We start from the raw sequence: 17521 nt of genomic DNA, 5'->3' as shown, positions 1-17521 counted from the left end.
GCAAATTATTACATTTAATAAAAGATTATGAAAGCAGACCTTTTTCATTTTGTTTTGAATAAACTATTAAGGACGAACACTAAAAATCGAAATACTTTTTGACATTGTTTTGACCCCAAATATGGGTGATATATTTCTGAATGATTTTGAGTGAGTTTTGTGTGTGTGTAGTCCTTCCTGTCTCTAGTCAATCTGCTTTCTTCACCTCACGCTGTGTGGGAGCTGCTGGGACATCGAGCGCTTCCTAACAAGACAGAGTACAATCTGAGAGAGATGGCCACATCAGTTTTAGTGAGTATAACAAACTGGCCTATATATGTCTAGTCTCAGCTCACAGCCATGAACCGCCCACAGTCTGTTCACTGATCTTCTGATGACTAATTGTACACATAGCTAACTTGTATTGAGTGATTTCTCAATACAAACAGTATAAAAGTAGGAATTTGTCCGTGAGCGGTATGAGCAGTATAGTAATAATAATTTGTTACATTTATATAGCGCTTTTTCTGGGACCTCAAAGCGCTTCACATATATGGAAGGGGGGAATCTCCTCAACCATCACCGATGTGCAGCATCCACCTGGATGATGTGACGGCAGCCATATTGCGCCAGAACGCCCACCACACACCAGCTTATTGGTGGAGAGGAGACAGAGTGATGAAGCCAATTAGTATATAGGGATGATTAGGTATATATAGGGTTGTTTTATTCTGAATGAATAAAACTTTATTTTTTTTTATTTTTTTTTAGCAAGGATGAATTAAATTTATCAAAAAAGACAGTAAAGACTTTTATATTGTTCGAAAAAATTCTATTGAAAAAAAATGCTGTTCCTTCGATCTTTCTATTCATCAAAAATCCTGAAAAAAAATCACTTTTTTTCCTCAAACATATTAACGAGCACAACTGTTTTCAACTGTAATAATAATAACATTTCTTAATAAGAAATGTTTCTTATGTGCCAAATAAATCAGCATTTTAAAATGATTTCTAATCACAGCAATAATGACCGCTGACAATTCAGCTTTGGATCACAGGAATAAATTACATTTTTAAATATATTAATATATGAAAATCAATTCAAATATGTAATAATTTGAATTTAAAGTGTCATTATATTTTACAATAGCACTGTTTTTACTGTATTTTTAATCAAATAAATGCAGCCTTGGTGAAAATATATAAATCTTACTGACTCTAAATTTTGCAACGATAGTATGTATATTAACTAATAGTTTTACAGAGTCTCTACACATTTCCCTCCATTTTCCTGTATTTTTGTATAACCATTCATAGGGGACTGCTTTATCATTATTTGTTTTTAAATAGTACATAAAAACAAAATGAACTGTGGTTGGTTACTGTACATGGCCAGAAGGTGTCTTCCAGTCTAAGTTGGTGGTTCTTGGCTACACAAGACTGAATCATATGTAAGTTGTGTCTGCTGATAAAACACAGTATTGATGAAGAGACAGGTAAAACTCTCAGAGTTGTTGAATATGAAATCTAGCAGCTTCGGTGTGAGGACCCTCTTGGAATTGCTCCGTTTATCTTCATTTGCAGTTCAAATCATGATCATTGGAGGGCACACTTTGACTGGTGTGTCTTTGTCACTCTTATTTTAAAATCATGCATTTTTGATAATGACTCACTCCCTCTTCCCGTCAGGACCTGATTGACCGCCTCATCATCATTAACTCTGATGCGAAGATTCACTCCCTTTTCAACTACGAGCAGTCCCACACGTTTGGCCTGAGGTAAGATCAATAGTTCACTTCTCTCTACCAGTAAATGGACAGGAAGAGCACAGAAGTTATAGAGGGTCCTTATAGAGGTTTATTATCTGATTAGCCTTTTTTCTCCGTTCATTCTTCTCTGGGGATCAATGGCTGATTGATTCAGCTCTTTGTGTTCTCTGTGCTATGATTATCCTGAATTAATGCCAGACAGGGTGATACCAGGATATGAAAGAGTTCTCGGGCTCTCAAAGGAAGTAGAATTGACTGGTGTAATCCACCTACTTATTAAAAAGGAACACGTTTGATGCATTTTGTTCACATATAAATGAATTACCATAGTTTAAAAATAAAGTTTTTTTTTTATTTTTTTTATCAGCTATCAGAAACAGAATTGGTTCAGCACTTTAGATCACTTGCCGCAGCTTGAGATCACATTTACATAGATGCATAATGCTGTGCCAGTTATTTCCCCCACCGGTGGTATTTATATTAAAAAGGATTATGTCAATATTATCATTATGAGGATAACATAACGTAACCCTCCACATTTCATAAGGAGCCTTTTTTAGAGACTTTAATCTAGGTTTCTGAAAAGGGCAAAATAATTGAGTATTAAGAACAAGGTGGTAATAAAAATCATGTATTAATATTGCATGAACAGACCATCAATTTACAAATGTATATTCAGTGGTTTCACACTCTCAGCAGCTAATAATTCACCACACAATGCACAGTGTTGTTGGCCCAAACAATGTTTATGCTCACTGCAAGTGAACTATTTATTTTATGGTTTTTTATTTTATCTTGTGTCGTTTTATTGATGCTTTTCACGGATGAGAAAATGTCAAAGCAACCTACCCATTTTGGCATCTGCATAGATAGGTTAGTGCCAACATACTGTAGAGGTCAATTGGATGAACAGCCTTTGACAACAAAAGATATAGGAAGCTTTTTCTCCTCCCTTTTAATTTCTCCAAACTGTGTGATAAAATAGTTAGTTATTAGTTATTATTTGCATGTGGCATCGTTTTTCCAAGTCCAGAACCAGAGTTGGAGTATGGCTGGAGATTAGGTTCTATTTGAGCGTAAACATTTATAGATATTAAAAAGTGTGTTCAATCATTTTAATCCATACATGACCCCTTAGATTGAAGTGTCAATTTTGATTGAGATTTTAAATAAACATTCTGTCTTCCTGTCAGTTTCTTAGCGTGTGTTTGTCTTATTCCGCCTGAATCTAAATCTGTATATGGCATTTTGCCTCAGTGCAGAGGAAGTTGCCTTTGGCAATCCAAAGATCAATTGTGATGATGAAACCAAGTGCTGTTTATTTATTGCTGTCATGTTAGGTTTGCTGTATTTCCCTTAATAAAGTCAAGATGTAAGTTGTGGCATAGAAAAGAGTGAGATCCTCAGGCATATTCTGGTAAAAATATAGAAATGCATTATTTTCATCATTATCCATCCGGTAACAGTTCATGTTAATGGTTTGAGTAGAAACATTGTTTACACCCTTGAAAGTTTGCAGAATGAAATAAAGGAGATTAATAAAGATAAATAAGGAGAAACTACCAATTAGTACAACTTTCTGAAGAAAATGTGTGCGGTTGCCCATGTAAAAGTTGTGAAAACAGTATTGTGGAGTTTTTCTTTTGCTATTTTAGCAAGCGGGAACAAAATATATTTAATGTAGTCTCTCATTCACTACTACAAGGCTCACAAGTTTTAAAGACAGGCAAGAGTGACATCAGCACCCCCCCCCCCCCCCTCCCATAAGTCATAAGATCATGACTTATCTTGAATCTTACCCAGATACAATAGTGCCATTTTCTGATTGGCTATTGTGTAACCCCTTTCTTTTTTTTGATTGGCTGATAAGTGGCAGGCTCAACTAAGAACTCCAAGGGAGACGCGCTTGATTCCTCTGCCGGTTCCACAGTGAGAGTGATGCGGCCAGAGAAATTTTGGGCGCTGCGGCATATTAAATATATTATAAATAGTTTTTCAGCGTGAGAAATACAATGGTTGGCGTGAGTGACCGAAATGAGTGACTGTCATGCTCAATGCGTGACACTTGAGAGCCCTGCTACTATTGACAACTGTGACAACTTCCGCTTCTGAGAAACCCGGAAATGTGAAAAGGGTCAAATGGTTGCAAACGAGCCCCGATGATGGTCTGCGTGAGAAATCTTTCACCCTCACGCGGAATCCCTGATCGGGTGGGATTCCTATAAAAAATTGCCTGCGAAAATTTACTGAACAAAAGTAAATCTGACCACACCCTGAGTCTTAAGTCCCCACATCCATTAGGTTACGTCATCCTAGAAGACCATGAAAACAGTCATACAAAGTTTGATCAGCACACAGTGTACAAAAGCTTACCAAACAAACTCTTAACTCAATAACCAGAAATTAGTCAAGGTTCAGTCTTTTGAATTCTTGTCTCCTTATTTAAGATACCAACTCTTAAAGTAACTCTAAAACTATGATTTCTACTAATAAGTTCAAATGGATGATATTCTATGGAGTAATGATTGCAATAACCAGCCAGAGAGTGCAGCATATCTGTGATTTGATAAAATGACTCATTAATAGATGTCTGGCTGTTGGGATGGCAGGGCTCAAGAGGTGAACAGGCATATAAAGCAACAGAATTTCCTGGGTGTGGGTATGTGGGAAATGACAAAACTGTGACTCTTGTGTTTGTGGAGAGATCCACATGCTATATGATCAGTCCCACACTCTTGTGTTTACATGGAACATGGTCCGTTTGCGAAATATCAGCATGCCGTTCACACCCTCGGTCATTTGAGGTGTGTTTTGAAGTCCTTCAGCTCAAGTATTTATCTGTAGACGTTACAATATCACAGTTGTGTATAGATAAATCGCCCCCTTGTGTCAGATTTGAGACTAAGCATTAGGCCTATTTAAAAAAAAAACAAAGGAGGTTAACCAGCATTGTTATGCATCTGGGGCCGTATTCACAAAGAATTTTAAGGCTAAAAGTAGCTCCTAACTGGCGAATTTAGGAGCAACTCCTAAAAATAATGGGCGTGTCACTCCTAACTTTAGGACTCCTAATTTTTTTCACTAAGAGTAATTCACGAAGCATTTTAGCCCTAAAAGTAGCACCTAAGTCTGGGACAGCTTAAAAGAAGTCGAGAAACTTCTAACTCACTAAGACCTATTCACAAAGGATTGTAGCGCATACCACCGCCTCTCGCAGTCGTCCGGGGTCCGCGACACAAGCAGGAATGCTGCATTGATCTGCAAACAAATCCTCTCCCATGTCTCACGCTTAGTTTTGCTTGATATCCCAGTGCCGAATTTCCCTTTTATTATGTTTTTTTTTTTTTTTTAGCACCAACTGGGCCAGCAGCAGTAACATCCTGCGTCCAGTTGGGCTTTATTTTCCGTTTTGGCGATTTCATAATCCACCGTCATTCAACTATTACATTACTTCAATAGGAGCAACATTTCCTTGTTTTAAGTTTATTTTTCTATTTAGGCTAATATGATGTCAATTAACCAAGCAAGTGTCAATGCAAGTGTCGTTTTTCATTATTAGGCAAGTGGCGGTTTTCATTAGGGTATTAGGCTACCTTGATTTAATTTAATTTAATTCACGACTTTTCTCTCTCTCTCTGCCTTTTTAGAATTACACTTCACAAACCTGCACAAACATGTCATTATGCATTTCGATGACATTACTATTATTATTTTGTGTAGGACAGACATATTTAGATGTCGTAATTTCATGATTTGTTGCGTCTGTGTTATGTTCCGCATGATGGCCCTGTCATCTAACAACCAATCACCGTGATCATTGCAAGGAAGCTCGTGCATGAGAATTGACGCCATCTATAGCAACGAAGACGTTGCTATAGATTGTGAATAACTTTTAAGTTGTGAATAACTTTTAAGAGAAAACTCCTTGCTAAAATATTTTAGTGCCTAGTGGTAAGATAAAATTCTTTGTGAATACGGCCCCTGATCTGTAAATGTGTTTAATTTTCTTAGTCAAAATAAAAATCTGGGTTTTGTTTGCAACCTTCCTATCGTTCAATAATTACATATTATATTTTATAGAATTTACAGACTTTGAAGAGCTGAGTGCTGTTAGGATTATCTGTATCCAAACATCTGACAGTTATTATGCTTTGGATAGCCCACTCAGCCTTGTGATCACAGTCACATTAGCAGAGAACAGGCTGCGTCCAAAGGCTAAGGCTGCTGACTTCACAGCCAGCGTTTTTGAATGAAGGAACATCCTAAGTTAACTGATTTCAGATAGATTTCTAAGGCACTATAATATCTATAACGTCATGTCTAATGATCGAGAACAAATTCAAGTGAGCTTTAGACATTAGTCTACTAATGAGTTATAAGTTGAAAATAAGGAAAACAATTGACATTTATGAATTATTTGACACCTACCTACAAATGCCTTGTTGTTTCTGCATTTTTAAGCTGGGGTAAGAGAAAGTATTTTAACATAATAAAATGACTTATGATTATTAATTAAGTCAAAGCAAACATCAAGTCAAAATTTAATGGTACGGAAGTATGCACCGATACTGAATGCACCATCCATCTATCCATTTCTCAGCTATGTACAATTAAAGTAATGTTGCAACTTGCTTGTTCTTTGTTTTCCTTTTTAAACACTTCTGTATCCCATCTGTGCTCTTCCAGGCTCTTGAGCGTGCTGTGTTGTAACCTGGATTCTTTTCTTCTGCTGGAGTCTCAGTATAACCTCACCGAGTTACTGCTGCAGGGTCAGAAGGACAATGTCACAGAGCCGCCCACAGGTGAAGGGTGAGTGACTAACTCTGACTCTATAATTCAACAAGACACTAATTCAGGGTCAACCAACAGTCACTTTACAAAACTGTTTTATCATTTACCATTGACTTAGATATCCTGTATGTACAATATGAGCATACTGTGGAAACACTTTGCATTAATTCTTTATATTGTCTGTTTATTTCAGGGAATTCATCATCGATGGACTGTCTGTGGAAAGAAACCATATCCTTGTTCGAATCTGTGCAGTTGGTGGCCCGTCAGAGAGGAGACTTCCTCGCAGAGGCCTGGAGAAGGTGAGGGTATAGTTGTGTACAGTTTATCACGTTGTAGATACAGAACCACTGAAGCAAACTGTCACAGTTTGCCATTTGGTTGGAAGACAAATTATTTATTTACACTGTAAATAAAAAGCTGTTTCATCCTGGTTATTCAGTTCGGAAAAGGGATAGTGAGATTTAATCTGATATTGAATACCGGATGCTTTTGCACAATTTTGCATCATTGTAACTGTGCCCAAGTTAATAATCTAGTTTTAGATGCCTCTACATCTCATGTTTAGAATTTAAAAAACAGAAATCAGCATTCATATATCAAGATTATCTCCATTGGGGGGGGGGGGGGGGGTGTTATTGCTGCTTTGTCAGTTGTTTATTAAGAATGTACTGCCAAATATTGTTCTTCATAAATAGAGCTTTGCGGATCCTTTGTTGTAATGTAAAGAGGATTTGCGAAGTCTGGTTACAAAAATAGATGCATATGTGACAGTTTGAGTGATGACTGAATATGACATATAGTAAGTGGCTCTGGTGGATGACTCAACGCATCTTTAAGTGATTACCACGACTGGATCTAAAAAAAAACCTGCAGCCTGTTGTGTTTGACAAACAAAGCCCTTATGTGTTATTCTTTTGTTTTTCATTTGTTTTATAATGAAATCAGACTCTTGATTTGAAACTGCAATAAATATGTATTATTGGAGCAAAGGAAAACATTTTTTTTTCCTATTATGGAAGTCAATGGGGTCCATCAACTGTTTGGTTTCCGACATTCTTCATGACACCACAGTGTACCATAATTATGTAAAGTGTTCCATCTGTCCCTTAGGGAAGTGACCCTTACCCATGGCCAATGGTGTTTACCTACCCTCTGCCCAAGTTTTACACCCTTGACGTGCCCAAGACTCTCCGCACTAAACAGGGTAAGAACAGTCTTTTAAAGCACTAGGCATTTTATGTGTTGTTTCCCTAATTTATGAAAGGAATCCTCTTATTTAACGGTTACAGTTTGATTCAGTGTTTTACAGGGTTCTACTTTGTACTAGTAACTTCAAGGACACTTTCTCTCTTTATGACAGACTCATTTCTCTTCTTTACTGTCACGGCGATACATCTTTATTTCAATGTGACAGCTGTTTCCAGCTCAGTAAATAGAGACTAGAGGTTCTTAAAGGTTCTCCTTTAGGAACATGCGTCAGTATGTGTGTGAAGGCCTATTCAATGTCTCAGTGATGTTTCTTTAAATGTTTACTAGGCTTGAGTCAGTATATTGTCCTTTTGAAGGCCAAGTAGTTATAAGATTTATAATCTATAATTTGTAAGTAGTTATACATGGTAGTTACAAGTCAGAGTCACAAAGTAAGTGCCGTAAACTGTCATAGACTTTGAACACTGCATATTTCTTCTCAGAGTCAGAGATCAGTGCTTTCTTGGCCTCGTCTAAAGAAAATGAGAGAGATGCTAGCTGGATGGATGACTGCAGGAGACAGTTCTGCAAGATCATGGCTACAAAGTCAAACACTCTGACTGGATACGGTATGAGCCACATTCAGCTCTGTCTGAAATTCACAGCAAGATGCACAGAATCTCTAATCTTTTTACAGTATTTAAAGGTGTCAGTAATGAGAAATCAAATTGCTGGGCAAACAACTTGTCTGCCCAGTCACCTTGAGGTAATAAGGGGTGTGATGATGTAGGATAAATACTAAGAGGGTTCCAAGCATAGACGCTTCTCCTAAACACCAGAAGAACTAACAATATCCCATCCTATTCAGTGGCAATCCTATCCTACCACAGTCCAATCCTTTTTCACATCACATTTCAGTGCAGATTGTTTTGTGATCCTATCACAGTGTAATGCAAGCTTTGCAAAGAGGTTGTTATTGAAGGCCGGGACAGCACAAACTATATTAGGCTCGACAGCAAAGCTGCAGCTCGTGAGTCAGTGTTGTTACTCATTTCACATGCAAAGAGGGCATTTACATAGAGGTCCTAAAGGCACAACAGCAGCCTGTTTAATTTGAAGGGTCAGATAAATAGTGGGAAATCCTTTTGAAATATAAAACTAAATATGACTGTTTTGGCAAATTAAAAGTGAACCAGAGGGAAAAATACTGTGAACTTGGATGTACAAATAAAATAATGGAAAAACAAATAAAAAGATAAAAAATGTATGAGATGACCCTTTTAAATTCAAAACAAAGCTCTTTTGCATTATATGTTCCAAATGTTATTTATTTTGGAAGAGAAAGCTTATAAATGAATGTATTCAGGATCTCTAATTCTGCAAGACCAGTTTCTGTAAATGCAGAAAAGATTGTTTACAATGTGAAGTGTGCAATTGATTTTTAGACTTAAGTTATTGGCATTTATTTACAACACGCCTTAATGTCTTTTTCTTTAATTTTACGGTCTGATCTCCGCAAGAAAGACAATTGATTTCTTACATTAAATTTATTAATACATTAATGATAAAGCTGTAAAACCCTGTTAAACCATGCTGTATTTTTCTGGATTAAGAGTAGAATATTTCAATATATTATATTGTAGCTCATGATTTCTCTAGCATCCACTCTTTATATGACAGAGGCTATTTTGCATGAGATTTGAGGTTTGATTCAAAGGGAATTGCCTTGACGGTCAGGTTTCCTCTTCTCTGTTTGCTGCTCTCGTAGTTCTTGCTGATCTGTTGGAGAAGGTCGTGCTGCATCTCTCTTCTTCATCTACCGACTGCTTCTTTCCACCGGCTGAATATAAAGGTCAGTCAAAAGCACTTCAATGTTTAATAAAATAATATTTTTTTTATATTCTTGCAGCCAGCTAACAGAGATACCCTTCACTTCTGACGGGATAAATTGAATAAGAAAAACACAAGCATTTATGTGAATATACCTCTGTGTAGTATAGCCCTGCTTCTCATTACTGTACATTAAAGGGTTAGTTCACCCAGAAATTAAAAAAAAAAAAATCAATTGAATCAATTACTCACCCTCGTGTCGTTCCAAACCCGTAAGACTTTCTTTCATCTTCTGAACACAAAGGAAGATATTTTTAAATGAAATCTAAGAGATTTCTGTCCCTTCATTGACAGTCCACGCAACTACACTTTATCCCTTCAAAAAGTTCATAAAGAGATTGTAATACTAATCCATATGAATCGAGAAATTTAGGAGAAAATGTCTAAAGATGACTCGATTGCTTTATATGATGAACAAATTGAATTTAGGCTTTTATTCACACATAAACATTGATCAGCGAACGTTGGTTCTTGCATAAACTCAAATGTGCTGTGTAACACACAAGAAGGAACCTCATTGGTCCTCGCACATCAAGCAACATGAGTGTGAGTAAATGATGACAGAGTTCTCATTTTTGGGTGAATTAACCCTTTAAACAACAAATATTTTATGATTGGATGTGATAGTGTCACGTTGCACAGCAGTATTTAAAAGACTATTTGATTTCTGCTGGAAACTTTCGGCATCCCACTGGTTAGCACATGCATGATCACCATGGTAAATATATTGTAAAAATCCTTCTGGAAGACATTTTTCAGCTTTTTATTCATGCAAACAGAATTATTTAGAAAACAGGCGAATAGTTGAAAATAGTTTTATCATTTATTATCATCTGTATAATTGATTACACAAGATGGTTCTCAGAAATAATATTGGACATGCTCTTTTGTTTAAATCCCAGCTGCAAGTAATATCTGCAGGCTTGAGCTTGATTAATGTGACGACTTCAAAGAAAGATTTGACAAAATTCACACCCTTCTAAAACCTATTATTGTTTTAAGAATTATAATAAGCCATGATAATTATAATTGTTGCTTTGTATTTGACTCCATGACATCAATTAAACATCTTGCAAAACGTCTTCTCTCTCAAAACATACATTTTTCTTTTTAATCTCAGAGAGCTGAAGTTTTCATACTTTGAAAGACTTTTTGCTAACTTTGTTTGAGTATAGTAAGGGTCAGGGGTCAGTTAACTGTGGAGATTATTAATGGTTTGGGTTCTGAACTTTTAATGACAAACATCTCTTTTCATTTATGTGTGAAGTCCAAAGTCAGACCACAAGTGAAAATGCTTCTAGCAATTTTATAACTTAATGTAGTTTTTTTTAAGAAACTTATATATTATATTATATTATATTTCTCATTTGTTATAATGTATGTTTGTTTTTACATTTTGAATCCCACAGTGTTTGAATTTACTTTATCATGATTGTGATGTTTGATTCGGAAACCAATCATTCTTTTGAAACAGTTCTTTATGATCCAGTTGAACTGATTTGTCTAAGGAAATCTAAGGAAGAGAATTCGTCTAGGAATAAAACGTGTATGATATTTTGGAAGCAACATTTGCCACAACATTTGCCATCTATATAAACAATTTGAAAACATACTGATGAACAGTAGTATTTAAGTAAAGATGATTTTGCTTCAACAAGAACAAAATGCAGCTTCTGGGCAAACTTTTGAGTGATAAATTAATTGGTGAGTGAGTTCATTCAAATGTGAATTTATATGCCTGAACCAGTTGCAAATGCCCAAACTTCCCAAATATGATAGGCTATATGGGTACATGCAGATGCCTGACATTGGAAGGATTATGGTGTTATGTTACATTAGCATTTGTGTCCTCTGTATCCTCACCTCTCATTTAGCAGAGCAGTTGGAGCGAGTTGTCATGCTTCATCTCACTTAGCTGTTCATGTCATAATCGCTGAGGGAAGTATGATTTGTCATTCAGTCTTAGCCCTTCTCTCCTATTGGTTTGTTTGCCAGCCAGTCAAGACCAGTCACTTCACAAGGTGCACATCTATCTGCATTATGGCATCATTACAATCCGGACATTGTTTTTATATTAATGAGGATGGAGGAATGGTCCCATAATTATATTAGTGGGCCCATTTCCGTCTCACCAAGGGCATTCACTCAATTAAGGCGATTCTTAAGCATGATGAATGTAGATTACGCAGCTGATGCTGATTTGTGGGTAAGCCGATGCTGAGATGAAAATGTATTATTTAACAGCACATATTTCAGTGTTCTTTTGCTACTCTCTGCTCCATTTACCAAAATTAAATGGGTATTTGAAGAGGAGGTGTAAATGAGAGGTAATTTCTCTTCTCTTTTTTTTTTGGTTTCAGTGGTGGACCACAGTGTAAAGACTCGAAGCCTGTCTTCTGTGGAGCAGTTAGGTGTGGGGATATCCCTCAGGTAATATATGCCATAACTAGGCTAATGCTTTATGAGAAAATAAACCAACTTTGAAATTATTGAATACACTAATGTACTTCAAAAACTCATTTTATCATTTTAACATCCTTAAAACAAAAATAATTTACTTAGAAACTTTATTATTATTAATAGTATTAAAGTAAAACATAATAATTGAATTATTTATAATTAAGCATTTATAATTAAAGTGCTTTTCATTGCAAGGCAATTTCCTGTTGCTGTTTAGAGCTTTTCTTCTCATCTAAATCTATTCTGCTTTAAAGGACATGACATGGAATATTTCCCCATTATTTGATTGTTCCTTGAGGTTCACTTATAATGTTAATAAAATATATATATTTTGCTACTGCAATTACTTTATTATCTCTGTTTATTTAACATTGTTAACTGTTATTTAACTCTTAATAGTCTATTTATAAATGCATTCTATCCACGCATTACAATCACGACCGAAAACAAAATCAACGTTCAATCTTTGTCACCCTCATCGAGAACCTTGGACAGAGTAATGAGAGCAAATAAATAAAAATTAGAGAACAGGGATTAGATAAGTGATTTAATACAATATGAATATGAATAAGCTACATCAAGCAGAAAAGCTTTACAATTAAGCTACTCTGATTTTGACTTTCCGATAACGGAGTGCTGCAAAAGCTCGGACAAGTTTATCCGTATCCAACAATGTCATAACGTCATGTTCAATTGACATCTGGGCAAGTGAGGACAGTTATTCTTGTAGCATGGTGGACTGCAGGTATGATTTTATCAGCCGCAGGCGAGAGATATAAATTAAACAATGAAAAATGTGTTTTTACTAAAACTGGCAGTAGGCGGCAGCGAAACATTGTTTTAACGAGTGAGTCATTCAATCATTCAGTCAAACGATTCGTGGACGCGGACTCGTTCAGAAATCATTCGGAGACTCTGCTCTCATATGCAAATATATTTGCCCGTGTGATGTCACAGATCGCGCAATATCAATATGCGCCTTTTTTGGAGCTTGATTAAATAAATGCAAATAAATGCAGGATATTTTAATAGTACACAGACCTCTTACCGTATATGTCAAAAGATAAAGGCAAATTTGACCCCTATAAAAATCTTTAGATAGTTAAACTGCAAACCAGGACAAAAATACTGATTAAGAAATAGTTGCAGTGTTTTTTATTCAGAATCATTCTTTCTGCAATATGTCAGCACACTATGTAACTATAATATGAACCCATTTAGATATTTTGTCTTAAGGCAGTCCACACTGACTGTAATCAGCCAATGCATTCTAGTGCTCAGCACATTGGGATAATTGTAACTCTCTGTTAACCTTCATTTGGTGCTGTGTTTCCCAGGGAGAGACTGTACATGCATGATAAAACCAAATTTAATTCAGTAGTGAGATTTGTTCTTATTAGTCAAGAAATATTGCCTTGAGAAAGTTCTAATTATGTAAATGTGCACAAGTTGGTGTTTTGGGAAGAACATTTTTAACAATGTCTTTTCAACTTTGTTTAGCAAGGCCTTGAATGGGGTATTAAATGAAGCTGCCATGTAAAACAGTGTGTGTTTGTGTGTATAGGTATGGCAAGTTCCTGAAGCTATTGAGAGAAGATTCAGAACAGGATCTGTGTCTTTTGCTAAAGCACTGTCAGGAGTTTCTCTCTCAGCAACGAGTCAAGGTCACCTCTGAGCTCTGTATCCTTCTCATTACAGATTATTCCTGATATCAATCAAGTGACGCAATTTATTGCAAGAATTCTGATATTTTACATTTGTTTGCACAATATTGTAATTTTCTGTAGAATATATATATAGTTTAGTATCAGATCAATTTAGTATGTATTTAGTATGCATCTATACCAATGCCCATTGATAGGACACATTTTTTTTTTTTTTTGTGAATTTAGCCCCAAAATATTGGATACACAAGCCATACTTTAAACATTATGAATGTCAATGCATTATATAATAAAATATCAAACCAAATTAACTTTTTTTGAAAGAAATATAGCTAAAGTACACTTTTGAAGAGTTTTTGTTGGTTTAAAATAATGAAACACGACCGTTCATAACCAATACCGTTCTCTTATGTTCACCAAAACTGCATTTATCTTAAGAAAAAAGTAAATATTATTACAATATAAAATAACTCTTTTCTATTGTAATATAATTAAAAATATTACTTATTCCTGTGATGGCAAAGCTGAATTTTTTGCATTCTAATATGCTGATTTGCTGCTCAAGAAAGTTCTTATTATTATCAATGTTGAAAACAGTTGTGCTGCTTAATATTTTTGTAGAAACTGTTATATATATTTTCAGGATTCTTTGGTGAATAGACAGTTAAAATAACATTATTTATTGGAAATAAATATAAATATTTACTGTCACTTTTGATCAATCTAATGCATCTGGTGGAATACAAGTATTAACTTCTTTTAAAAAGTCATACCGAACCCAGACTTTTGAACACTAGTATTTTGACACTTTCTGGTTGTCAAGCATTAATGCAACATGTTCGCCCTCTGCTTGGCTGCCTGTGAACTTCACTTACTAAATATCGGTTGGTTATAAGTCATTGCAAAAAAGCTCAGAACTTCTAAGAAAAGCTCTAGTATCTTTTGTTTGCAGATGTTTCTTGGTTTGTATCTAATGATGTGACATTCTTGCATTTCTTCAACAAGTGTTACTTATGTGTTCAAATAGTTTTTGGGGCTACTATATCACTTTTTAGCCATCGGGTCCTGCTCTCTAGATGTAGGCATTAGCAACATGTAGGCTAGAATGTATTGAAGATTCCTTGACCCAGTTGTCAGCCTATTTTCAGGGGGGTTATCCTGGTCACGATTGGTTTGCCTCCACAGTTTTTTTGCTCATGCATGGCGACGTGGGCCGTTCTCTGAGTCTGCTCTTGCGTTTCTCCCGTCTGCTGCCGTCTGCCTTCCTGTGGCCCCCGAGACTGCACAGCTCTGTGAGTTACGGCTCACCACATTAGTATGGGCTTTTTTATCGTTTCTCTTTCTTCTCATTCATGTCAACCTTCAGTATGTGCTGCATGAGTAGCTATTATCATGACTGGAGCAACAAAATACACACACAATGCATTAAAGGACTAGTTCTCCCCCCAAAAATTAAAATGTTTCAATCAATACTTTTCAATCAATTCAGCAAGGATATTCAGTTGATTAAAAAATGAAAGTAAACACTTTTACATTGTTACGAAAGTTTTCTATTTTAAATAAATGCTGTTCTTATGAACTTTTTATTCATCAAAGAAACCTGAAAAAATATGTCATGGTTTCCACAAAAAAAAAAAAAAAAAAAAAAAAAATCATGTGACACTGAAGACTGGAGTAATAATGTTGAAAATTCAGCTTTTCCCTCACAGGAATAAATTATATTTTGAAATATATTAAAATAGAAAACAGTTATTTTAAATTGAAATAATATTTCACAAAATTACAGTTTTTACTGTATTTTTGATCAAATAAATTCAGCATAGGAGACTTCTTTTTTTTAAACTTACAGACCCCAAACTTTTGAACAGTAGGGTAAATGTTGACAGAAGGTTAATTTTGGGTGAACTATTCCTTTAAATGTCTCAAACAGCCCATGGTGCAATTTTGTAAACTAAAAACATCTGCATCCCTCTCATGTTTAGTAATGTTCTGAATTTATATGCATATTCTTGTGTAGCTCCCATATTCATGTGCTGTAAACAAATCTGAGCATTTTGACCTGCATTATCATTCTAATCTCCATTTGGAAAAGTTAATACTGGAAGGAAATGCTGGATATCATGATATTACTGGGGCATAGTCATTACTGTGGTCCCCATAAAATGTGGATGGAGCAATCTCGCTCTCTTTCTCGGAACAGCGGATAGTAAACAGAGCTCAGTTAATAGAGTTTCAGCTGTAAAAATATGTGCGGGATATGATAATGCTCCATACACACGAGTTCGTCTGATTACAATTCCATATTTCTGTGCTGTCAGAGTGGCCGTGCATGTAAATCATTCAGAGACAATGATGAGAATCAGAAAAAGAGAAGATGCAGTCGTCACATTCGTCACAGATGCCTCAAAACAGGAAGACACAGACAGGCTAATGACATTTTTTTTTTTTTTTTTTTGTGGTGGCCAGTACCCTTGGAGGAAGAGTTTTTTTTTGTTTTTTTTTTTATGTCATTCCAAATTAAAATAAAATAACATTTTCTTTCAGCTGAAAAGCACAAAAGGGAATATTTTGCATAACATAATGTTTCTATCTTTTCTAATAAAATGAAAGGGGATTTTTATTTCAAAAATGATAAAAATAGCATCATAAAAGTGACACTGTGTGTTATATATATATAAGTCTTCAGAAGTCAATGCTAGCTTTGTGTGGAGAACAGAAAAGTTATTATTTACTGAAAATCTTGCCCTTTGCAGAGTTCTCAAATCTCATTTGCACTTCATGATCAGTTACGACACGCAAAAACCAATGCAGCTTAGCATCATTTACACTACCTTGTGCACTGCATCTTCACAGTTTCTTCACATTTTCCCCATGTTTTAGGTGCATCTCCCTATAGAAATCGCTCAATCGGGAATACATCCGATCTACTCCTGCACCGCTCATTATGTTGAAATGTTGCTCAAGGCCGAGGTTCCTCTGGTTTATTCTGCCTTCAGGATGTCTGGCTTCACTCCCTCTCAGGTGCTGTATTTTAAGTATTTTATTAGGAATTGTTATTTTACATTTTTAATAAATCTCCTCTGTTGGTAAACAGACTTGCCAACCTTGATGCATTTTGCATCGCAGGCATGCCTTCTGGTGTTTTCAGTGTCTCGGAGCAGCAACCATCTTCCCAAATTTTTTAATGTGGATTGGTTATAAATCTGTTGTCAACAACAAAGAAGCAATACGGTCTCCTCTGTGGTTTTCCACATAAATTAAAGTTCTGTGTTGTTTGAAAATAGAATTAAGAAATTGAGCCATGAATATTAGTATTGTTATTTTAATGGTAACAAACTAAATTTATATTATATGGTAATATATTTCTTTAGTGGTTTTAGTTTTTATAATTTATTACAATAGAAAATATGTTATTAATTATAATACTAAAATATTATTAAACATCAATTATAATCATTTTAATTTTGTCTATGGAACAACATGAATCATTTTGTAAAAACCTTTCCATACAACAAAAGCATATAGTCAGAAAAGCCAAATATGGCACTGACTTATCTGAATTTACTTATGGGGCATAATAATAATAATAAGATGGTGTGGATGTCCTGTATTTAAGCTCATCACATGTTACTTTGTCACGAATCTCTGTGGGAGTCACATCACTTATGATGTGAATTGTGATCGCTGGGTGAATTTGTGTGACTTTGCCAGGCTAGAAATGTAAAGATGCAAGGACATTCTGTTATGACCTGGATGACTGACAATCTTCATAGACAA

General features: G+C 35.4%; 1 protein-coding gene across 1 annotated transcript in view; it reads left to right on the top strand.

Moving 5' to 3' along the window:
* Positions 1–17521, top strand: part of tbc1d32 (TBC1 domain family, member 32) — a 45238-nt gene that overhangs the window by 20202 nt on the left and 7515 nt on the right. Inside the window, exons 22-32 of the mRNA XM_056269459.1 lie at positions 172–291; positions 1669–1757; positions 6435–6557; positions 6733–6841; positions 7653–7746; positions 8234–8359; positions 9499–9582; positions 11981–12050; positions 13645–13760; positions 14882–15036; positions 16625–16765. Coding sequence (XP_056125434.1) covers positions 172–291; positions 1669–1757; positions 6435–6557; positions 6733–6841; positions 7653–7746; positions 8234–8359; positions 9499–9582; positions 11981–12050; positions 13645–13760; positions 14882–15036; positions 16625–16765 — 1227 coding nt within the window. The remainder of the gene's footprint in view (positions 1–171; positions 292–1668; positions 1758–6434; positions 6558–6732; positions 6842–7652; positions 7747–8233; positions 8360–9498; positions 9583–11980; positions 12051–13644; positions 13761–14881; positions 15037–16624; positions 16766–17521) is intronic.

Source organism: Rhinichthys klamathensis, unplaced genomic scaffold (genome assembly GCF_029890125.1).
Source record: "Rhinichthys klamathensis goyatoka isolate OS25496 unplaced genomic scaffold, OSU_Roscu_1.1 h1tg000281l_1, whole genome shotgun sequence".
NCBI classification, from domain to species: Eukaryota; Metazoa; Chordata; class Actinopteri; order Cypriniformes; family Leuciscidae; genus Rhinichthys; species Rhinichthys klamathensis.
This window is presented reverse-complemented; position numbering and strand designations above follow the sequence as displayed.